Source organism: Dufourea novaeangliae, unplaced genomic scaffold (genome assembly GCF_001272555.1).
Source record: "Dufourea novaeangliae isolate 0120121106 unplaced genomic scaffold, ASM127255v1 scaffold139, whole genome shotgun sequence".
NCBI lineage: Eukaryota > Metazoa > Arthropoda > Insecta > Hymenoptera > Halictidae > Dufourea > Dufourea novaeangliae.
In genome coordinates this window covers 26123-36465 of record NW_015374013.1, presented here as the reverse complement: position 1 = coordinate 36465, position 10343 = coordinate 26123, and the positions used below count along the sequence as shown (strand labels likewise).

General features: G+C 44.6%; 1 protein-coding gene across 1 annotated transcript in view; it reads left to right on the top strand.

The window, feature by feature from the left end:
• LOC107188656 (glutamate-gated chloride channel) overlaps window positions 1–10343 on the top strand; it is a 40321-nt gene that overhangs the window by 26463 nt on the left and 3515 nt on the right. The window contains exons 10-12 of the mRNA XM_015576986.1: window positions 1564–1716; window positions 2027–2241; window positions 6086–6136. Of these exons, the coding sequence (XP_015432472.1) occupies window positions 1564–1716; window positions 2027–2241; window positions 6086–6136 (419 nt within the window). The remainder of the gene's footprint in view (window positions 1–1563; window positions 1717–2026; window positions 2242–6085; window positions 6137–10343) is intronic.

Genomic DNA, 10343 nt, shown 5'->3' with positions numbered 1-10343 from the left:
CCCGTGCTACCGACGATTCACGACCGTCAGGTATCTTGTCCACGAACGGGAAATTGAAAAAGAAGGGAGGTAACCTGTAGACCGACACAGAGGAAGAAAGGGTGTAACATGGCCGAAGAATTCTTCGACAGGGTTCGCAGAGTGGACGAAAGTGGATCGTCGGAGCACAGGTTTTTAAAGTGGCAGTGCGCCGATTGCGACTCCGTCGAGCGATTAAACCTACGAGCTGACCGAAACGTGGATCACCATTCTTTTCAGGAACAGAAACGTTGTTTGAGGTTAGCCGGAAGTAAAATGAGTGTCGCTCGTTCGATCGCTCGGCGGAACCGTCGCGGCTACGGAACGTTAACGAAAGATTAGCATTCGGACTGTATGTAAAATCGTATTTGCGTTGAACACCACAACCCAACACAACACTGGTTTCTTTCTCCCCCTATACGACTATATTATTTTATACTCGGACGTGGTTCGAATCTTGGTGAACGTTTGTTTGAATCATTTGGCCTACGCTTCAGCTTCTGCTTCGTTATATGAATTCCCAGTTGTTGTTCTTTTCATACCATGCCGCAATACTTGTTGTACCGATACCGAACGATTCTCGTTCGATGGCCGAAGTTCGATCGACGAAAAACTAACAGTATTTTTTCTCGCTCTATATCTCTCTCTTTTGCACGCGTCGCCGCTTCCATCTTCCTTTCCCCTCGAATCGACGATTGAATTGTAATATAAACGATGAATTTACATGAAAACATCGACGAGGTGTCCCGGTTACCGATACTCCGACCAGCGAATAATGTTGCTCTATTGTTTTTTTCCATCTTGAAATCGTTGGAAATTTGCGATACATCGTCATCGAGGAAAAATTGAACTTCATGAACGAGATATATATATATATCCAGCTCGGCTTGAGAACGCTTTCGCGAATGTGGAGCTTCATTGCGGAAAGTTGGCGACACGACTGTGCCCTACTCACGTCCCTTCTCTTCTTCTTAGTTTGTTTTTTTCTCTCTCTCCTTCTCTCTCTCTCTCTTTCTCTCGTTTCTTCTTTTTTTATTTCCATTTGTCTTTCCTCTCGCGAGCCTGTGTCTTTCACGGAAAGAGAATCAGATAAAAATCTCTCGATACCGCGCCATTGTATTACCGGCAGGATTCTCAACTTTGTATAATTCATCCAAATCGGAACTCTGTTTTGTAAATCGAAAGTAGGACAAGATAATATTTTTCTTTTTTTTTTTTTTTTTTAAATCTGGGACACCCTGTGGAGAAAAGAGGGTGGGAGGATGAAAGAAGCTCTGTGAGTGTGTACAATGCGTCGCAACAACGCGAAACTCGACGATTCACACGAAATGGACCAAGAAAGGAACTCGAGAAGATGCGAAATCGCGCGGCTGCTTTAATTTTCTGTCGAATTGTTTTCAATCGCGAGACGATAAACCACTAACCGCTTTTTTTTTTCTTATGTCTTTTTCTTCACACTCCCGGTTGATAACAATCGCTCTCGCTCGCTCTAATCGATCGAGAGAGAGACACAATCGTAATCCATTCGACGCAATGCCGTGATAGGTAACTACAGCTGCCTGAAGGTGGATCTGATTTTCACGCGAGATCGTGCCTTCTACTTCACGACGGTCTTCATCCCGGGAATCATTCTGGTGACCAGCTCCTTCATTACCTTCTGGCTCGACTGGAACGCCGTGCCGGCGCGTGTAATGATCGGTAAGCCATACTTTTGTCTTTTTTACCTCTATCTTTCGGTTCTCTCCTACGAAACTGAACCTTTTATCGCGTATTCGACGAAAGAGGAACGTTTCGCGAGAAATCATGCTCTTTCGTCTCTGTCGGTTAGGGTAAGTTCGGGAAAAATGGACCAAATTTTTTAAAATGTATGAAAATCGAATATTTTAGAAATACAGTGCACTCTAACTATATTGCCATGGTCGGCACTGTAGGGGAGTGGCAATTAATTCAGAGCCCCCTCCACCACCGAGAACTAACCAGGAACTCTAGGACCGAATTTTGTTCGTAGGTGTGACGACGATGCTCAATTTCTTCACGACGTCGAACGGTTTCCGGTCGACGCTGCCCGTCGTGTCGAATCTGACTGCCATGAACGTGTGGGACGGGGTGTGCATGTGCTTCATCTACGCCAGCCTGCTCGAGTTCGTAATCGTCAACTACATCGGCCGGAAACGGCCGAAGGACAACGTCGTCTATCGTCCCGGAGAGAATCCCGTCACCCAGGTACTTTTGCGACACCACGGCCGCCGACAAAACACCTGCATAAATTCGATTCCTTACACCTATATCTATCTAATCTATCTATCTGTCTGTCTATTTGTCTATCTGTCTGTCTATCTGTTCTATCTGTTAAACCGTTCGTAATTTTTCACTTCCTCTTTCAACGATTCTTTCGGTTCTTTGTTTCCTTGTTCTTATTCTTTACGAGTCGAGAGATTCCGTGTGAACGCTTCCTTATTCTAGCCACCGAGTTCTCGTGAAATTCTTCGCTGGTCGAGTTGTTCGCACAGTTTTCTTTTGATGTTCATGTTCCTTTTTTTTTCGGTTGGTCGTTATTCGTCGACATTTCGAACCTGTCTCCCTTCATTTGCTCTTTGCGCGTCTCCGATTCGATTCGGTTATATACACGTTGGTTTTACGCTTCCTTCATTTCCGTTTCTATTTTCGTGTTCGTTCAGACTTTTCGATTTTTCCCAACGTGTTTGTTTCGGGCCGCACGAGTTTTCTTTGTTTCTTTCGTACGTTACTTCGATCTTCCCTATTTTCCGTACGATTGTCACGCTTATGTTTCTTATCTTCACGCTGCATACGGTATACTTACCGATAATAACGCGAATATTTTTTAAACGGACTTTCGTTCGCCACTGTGCGAACGTATACCACAGTCAAGAGAAGAGCGACGATCGAAGATTCGATGGTCATTGAGCGTGGAGCACGAATCGCTCTTTTCTTCGACTCGGCTGTACGACCTATATTTAGTGATGGGATCGGTACCAATACTATTGATGATATTCAATCGATTCGATACCCAAAGTGCTCAGTGGGAAGTATCGATATGTATCGAAACTTTGGGTAATTAGTATCAAGTATCAATACCGATTCTTCTTGACTCGATACCAATCCAATACGGCACCGAATCGAAAACCGTTTCATACCTCACGAAAGTATCGATACTTATTTGATATCTACACGAAAGATCAACACAAGATCTTTCGATACTGTCGTGCAGGTATCAAACAAATATCAATACTTTCGGGTAGGTAGCAAATAAGCATCGAATCTTTATGATACCTATGTCTTTGATATGTATCGATACCGTATTGAAACTTGGAGAAAGGATATCGATAATATCGATACGGTATCAGTCACATCACTACCTATACCTATAGATTTTACACTCGCAATAGTTGAATCACAGTATCTTCCATTTTTACGACACAATCGACACCCAAAGCGTGTGTTTCTATAGGAATGATCGAGCACCTGTTTGCGCGAGATTTCAAGTTTCATCTATCTCTTTTTGTTCGTATTTTTTTTCTTCTTCTTCATGCGCGACGCAGAAGCGAGCAAACCGATTTGCCACTGTCCAAGGCGTCCAAACATTCCTTTCGCGAATCCATAATCATCAATTGTCCCGAACAAAACTCGCCGAGCGTCGAGATTGCTCGACGTCTTTCATGGATAAAGGTTTGCCCGCTTCACGTCGAGATTTCTTCGCTGATGCATTTCTATTTCGCTCCTGTAACCTCCGGGACGCGTTGATACGCTCGCGGTCGTTCTCGACGAGGCACGTGTTCGCGGGAATAATCGATCCTTTGAGAATCACGTTGCCGGTCAGGAAACTAAGGGATGTTCGATTCCGGTTCGATTCCGTGCGAATTGGCAATATTGCAAGTTGTAGTCGATAGGAAACTGATCGACCTTTGTTGGAAACATTTCGATGTCTTACTTGTAAAGCGTTGTTCCCAAGATTTTTGTCCCACCTACAAGATTATTGTCCCGGAGCGGACCCCAGTTCGGGACAATAATCGAGAGGAGCCTGTATATGGCCGTGACGTGTGACCGAAAAGAATCGACCCTCGATTCTTCAGAATCGAATCAGAGTCGAACATTCCTACCAGGAACGAATAGGATCGCACATCCGTTCGTCGTCTAGTTTCGAGAGGGAAAATTTAGTGGAACGATCGAAAGCTCGTTGGTTGCGGGCTGTTCCTTGTTCGCGATCGCTTTCGAGTAATCGCTCGAAAAATTTTATCGCGATCGCCCACATGTCCGGTCTCGACGACGCGTTCGCAGTAGGAATCTTCTCGGCGAACCGAGTACACGTGTATCGAATACAAACGCAAACACTCTTCTACCGACGACGCGACGACACGACGAACCAAACGAATCCAACGCTCTCCCGAGAATGTTCCATACTACTCTCTCGTCAGACTCGACCGAGGCTGCAGTATTTGCATGTCTCCGACAGTTTCGCTCTCTTTGCTATGAAGCAATCCGCAACATGGATCTTCCTCATACAAGTACAGATCCAAAAATCCTTTACCGTTTGGAAATCTGAAGCTCTATCTCCGAGATGTTTCCAAACGAATAGCAGTCTGCGCGTACATGTGAGTTCGTTTAATTGCTAATATCTCGGAAACTGGGCTTCAGATGAAAAAACGGTAAAGGACTTTTCGATTTGTATTTATATGAGGAATATCCATGTTGCGGATTGCCCCATTTTTTTGGGATACCCTGTTATATTATAATGCTCTCTTCTCCTTTACTTCGGAGGCCACACCGCACCGTTGTGTCCCACAATTTTGTCGTTTCACAGACAAGGTTTTTCTATCTCTATCTATCTTCATTTCCAGGTGTGTAGGCCGCGCGTTACGATCGCGATCCACGCATCTTTATCCAATCAATGGATTCCCCGTTTAACACTTCGACTACCACGACAACCAAATATGGATTAGATTCTATTAACTAAACGCATATATTTTTCATCGTCATTTATGACTTAAAGAACAAAATATAGTATGTCTGACAACATACTACCATTTTCACTATGAAGTAAAATGTGTCTGGTTATATTCGGCCTTTTTCACTGTGGCAGTCAAGGTGTTAAGGTGCGTATCCACTTGTTCCGTATCCTCGTATCGTATCGTATTGTATCGCATTTTCATATGCAACGATGCAACGTTTGCCCTTCCGCATTCATACACAACGGCGATATAACAAGTGGATTCACACTTTTAACTATTAACCAGTAACGCGCGAGCTACCCGCCACGAGAACACCACCGAACCATAGAACCATTTCTCAGTACCATTCTCACCTGTTTTATTGTTTGCGGTTCTCTTCGGGATCACGAGAAATCTACCACCGACCGAATCACTCTACCACCGTTGCTGCTCCGCTGGCAGATTGTATTGTGTTTGTGTTCCTTGCATGTACAATTTGTCGAGAGTTGTTCATGTCAACGAGAAAGGCCTAAGCATCGAGAGGAGCGAGGCTACCGCAACGGCCTGTCGATATCTCTATCTTTCGAACGGACTAGGACCGAATAAAAACGGGGAAACGGAAATGGACCGTCGGCGCACGTTTCGACCGGAGTATATATATTCTTTTTTTCTTCTTTTTCCACCTGCTTTTGGAGACGCCCCTGTGTATATAGAAACCGGTTCGATTACGGTTGTGTGCTCTTTCGCGAGGAGGATTGAATCGCGATACAGTAACAAAGCACCGGGAAACACGAACGTAACGAAAAAGTTAAAAAGAATATACATGGACGAGATCACGAAAGAATGCGAAATAACCGACAAAAGATACGGAAAAAACGGCGGGAAATATTAATAGAAAGAAAGAAAAAATAAAAAAAAAAAAAAAAAAAAAAAAAAAAAAAAGCAGAAAAGAAAAACAGTGATTAGAACGAAAGAAATATGCTCGTCGATTATTAAGGGAAAAGACAAACACGTTGTTACAGACACGCACATACACACACACGCGCACACGATTAGTAAGAACTTGGTTGGTGGAAATGTTGGTGAGTAAGTCTCTTTGTTTGGTGTCTGTGATGTTGCAGCGGCTCCCAGCGGTGCTCAGCAGGATAGGGATAATATTGGCCAGCCCCTTGGTAAGACCCCCCCAATAGCACTAGGGCGCGGTCACGACTTCGCGCGTAATCCATCGAACAATCATCGATCTCGATTCGATCGGTTGCCGGGCGCTAACTCGGCTTCGACTCCGCGTTATCCGGCGACGATCCACGCTGCCGTGCAAAAACAAAAAAAAAAAAACAAACGTTCCTTTCGCTCGCTGACCGTCACTTTCCAGCTCTGTCCGCGACACCGAGGATACGATTCGTTTTCGACGATGCAGAGCCGGAAATCGTTTGGCGATCGAATTACAGACTCCTCTCGATTATTGTCCAGGCGTGATCCCCACTACTGGAGGGGGGAGGGAACGAATTTACGAGGGTCTGAAACATTTCTCCCTATACGATTATTGTCCCGGCGCGTACCCAAGTTCGGGACAATAATCGAGAGGAGTGTGTATTTACAATTTGCAGGCCGTTGTGTCCTCTACGGGTAATCGAGAGACGATCCCGGGGGGAGGAACGCTTGCGAGGATAGATACGTACCATCGACGCTCATTGTCTCTTTGTTTTTCAACTCCCGTTACGCCGATCCCGAAACGCGTATCTCGAACGAAGGATGTCCACGTGCAAGGTCTTAACCGCGTCCTGACGAACCACACGGACACGTCGCACACCTACACACACACATGGACACAACACCGTGTAACACGGACACACACACACTCTCTCTCTCTCTCTCTCTCTCTCTCTCTTTCTCTCCCTCTCTGTCTCTCTGATAGAGAACGGAAAACCTTTACCTTTCTGGCCCTCCTGCGATCTGCATTTCATCGATGACGCGTCCAGGCGGGATGTTCCGATGGATATACAGTAAATCATCAATGAATGTTCGGAAGCTCCTCGGCACTGAGTGTTCAGGCGTCATCCCCACCAGTGAGGGAATCCCCCGTGGTACCAATCAAGCGTCCAATAGTGAGGATAATGTCAGAACACTAAGTACTAACGAGCCTTCGAACACTCATGGATGATTTACGGTAGTAAATTATGAATTTCGTTCGCGACCCTGTCAAACGTAAGCTGCCTCTTTTTTCTCTCAAATTTTTTCCAAATTTTTGCCTGCAACCAGGCTTGAAAGATTCTTGGCTCTTGGATCAGGATTAATGAACGAATCGAACGAAGAACATCCCTCTCGACCCCCATCGAATCCTCTTCACCGACTGTACTCTCTTCGCCTATGCTCGTACCATTTCTCTCACCACGTATCTTTCTCTCTGTCCTCTCTCCTTCCATTCATTTCTGTCCATCTGCCTCTCTTTCTCTCTCAGTAAACGTACATAAATACATAAATCTCTCTATCTCTCTCTCTCTCTCTCTCTCTTTCTCTCTATTTTCACTCTTTACGTCTCCGATAGATTTAGCTTTCCATCTCCGTGTATTCAGCAACGGTGCATGACGAAAAGCGCATGGACTCGCGAACTGACGCAACAAATATCGCATACACCAAAGTTTTCGCAGGATGCCGTAAAATTGTTCGCGCGATCTCCTTCGTCAGTTTTTATTCGCCGTTTTCATTTCCTCGCCCCCGTGAACGATGACATCCGTTGCTTTCGTTTCACGACGATCATATATACGTATACAGGGTGTCCCATAATAGCTTCGATCCTCCCCATTTCCGGGAGTCGGAGCTGTTTTTGGACACCCTGTATATATTGCGAAGGAACGAATTTTGCGGGCAACCTGTACGGAATAAAAGGTAGACGTACCCCGAAACAGCTGAGCCAAAACGATGCTTGCGCCTGGCTAGAACTCTTTCGCTCGTTCCTGTGTATGCACAATAATATCTTGTCCGATGGAACATGGTTGTGGGCTTACGAGCTACGTATTATAAAATTGAAAAGACGATCTCATAAGTCCAAACAGCGACCCCGTTTTTGTTGCATGGATCCGCTCATTTCGTGTCGATGACGATGAATGTTCGTTGAACACAGCGTGACCAGCAAAATCCCCCGACGAGGGAAAATGGTACTATCTTGGTAGTGGGGGCCAACCATAAAACTATCGTAGAAGACCACAGAAGTATCGTAACTAATCTCAACGCTATAGTTGTGACGCCATTACTTTACATTCCCCCACTGCCATAACAGTATAGTTGACAGTTTTCCTGAAAATCCCTCAAGCTGGTCACGCTGGTTGAACATACAGAGATGCACGAGTAGGAGCTGAAAAAAAATGCATGGCGAAGCACGAACGAAAAATGCACGCAGCACGATGCATGCAGCACGTCCAATCATACTTACAATTAGTTCGACTACACTGTAATACTTTGTTGCCTCGACGAGACTGCTAATTTATTCGGTATTAATACCGGTGAATCGCGGCTCGCTGCTACTTGAGACGAGCGCCCGCGGCACCCCGATACTGTAACTCCTCTCCCCCCGAGAGATCGCGAACGCTTCTTCGTGCAAAACGTCGTGCTTGTTCCGTGACGGAGGATTATATCGGTGATTATCGAGGACATGGTCCTCAGTGATAATCAAGGTCATCAAAATCGGTGCCTAGGATCATGTTCCCAATAATTACCATTATATCTTTCGAGTATACACACGATTACATATTTCTCATTTTCTTCTGTCTCCGCGGCTTTCGATGCCGAATGCTTGATCGCTACGCGTGTTTTACAGCACGATCACTTATGGACATCGGTAGGACAGCGATTACTCGAGTCGCGATTCGGCCGCGTGTCGAAGAATCAAAGCAGAGATGGGCAAATTCATTATCTAGATAAACAGCTTCAAATAACGAATAAAAGGCAAAGAAAAAAAGTACTTCGTTATTTTTAATCGTTCAAACATGGATGTTCGAATTTTTATAATACAGTAATACTTCAGCTTGAATGAGTCGACATTTAACAAACAATTATTGAATTTCATCGATTGTTTAAAACTCAGGATGACGCCCTTAGAAAATGCTGCTTTTCACTAAGTATTATTCGAAGGAAATTGTGCCCAACTCTGGATCAAATTGATCGTGGGTGGGTACCGTTTAACCGTGCTCAGGTGTCCGAAAGGGTTGCTGAATATATCAAATAACGAAGAAAAAAAAACCAAAGCCGAAATAAAAAAGGTACTCCAGATCCGAGATCGTTTCTCGTCGAATCGGATCGACCGTTCTGGACGTTGCCAGACGGTCGCGGAAACGTCGATTGGGGGGGGGGGGAGGGGGTTCGATAAAAAAAAAAGAGATTCGTTTGGAGAAGAGCGATGAACGAACACCATTAAAGTCGTTACGATGGTAAATCACGATCGAAACATTGCTTCCTAATCATTTCAGTTTCACCGCCTAGTAATTCGTCCGCGATAACGGAAACCGAAAATCATGAAATCGAAACGAACAACGCGTTCAAAGAGCCAGATTAAAAGCATTAAACCGGAATAACGTAAGGGGCGAGGGAGGGAGGGACGACCGATCGTTTCATTTGGGTAATTTATTCCATTATTTAATCGCGTTTCTTCTCATTCGAAACCGTTATCGATCATTAAATCGTAATTAGCAGCGATACATCCGTACCATTATTATGCATATTATACATATATCGTGCCATGACTGTGATACCAACATTCGCTTTTTGCCATTGAACTTACCCCGATTGAAGCTTGACATGTAGCATAAGCTTGACATACATATAAAGTATATTACGTATTTCTCGAAATACAACTGATCACAGTTGTTTGGTACACAGGGATCCGCGTTAATCTTCGCGCAGTTTAATGAAAGCGTCGCGCCGAGAGATACGAAATACTACGGGTCATACCACGCTAAGTGAATCAATTTTGCACACTACGATACTTGAAATTTTGCTTAAAATTAAAATATGTTATAGTTCCATATTCTGTGATCTTTCATCTTTAAAATTCATTGTTTTAATTCGCGGACGCTTCGAAAATTGTGATTGCAGCAGGCTGACAAAGGTCGTGGCGTTTCCGATAAGTCGACCGTTTACCTCAGGTAGTCTCCGAAAACCCGATGCCCATTGTACTATGAACGGTATTAAATTCCCAGAATAAGTGTTTTGAAAAGGCAATAATAACGTTTCACTTCATATTAGTAAGTCCTCTATGCCTGAGAGCCAGTCTTCGAGGAGCTCCCGTCGTCTCCAGTGCGGAATTCGAAAACATTGAAAACGGTGTGACGGTGGTGTTGCGATCCATTCCAACGGCCCTCACATTCTCGTGTAGGTCAAAGTCGG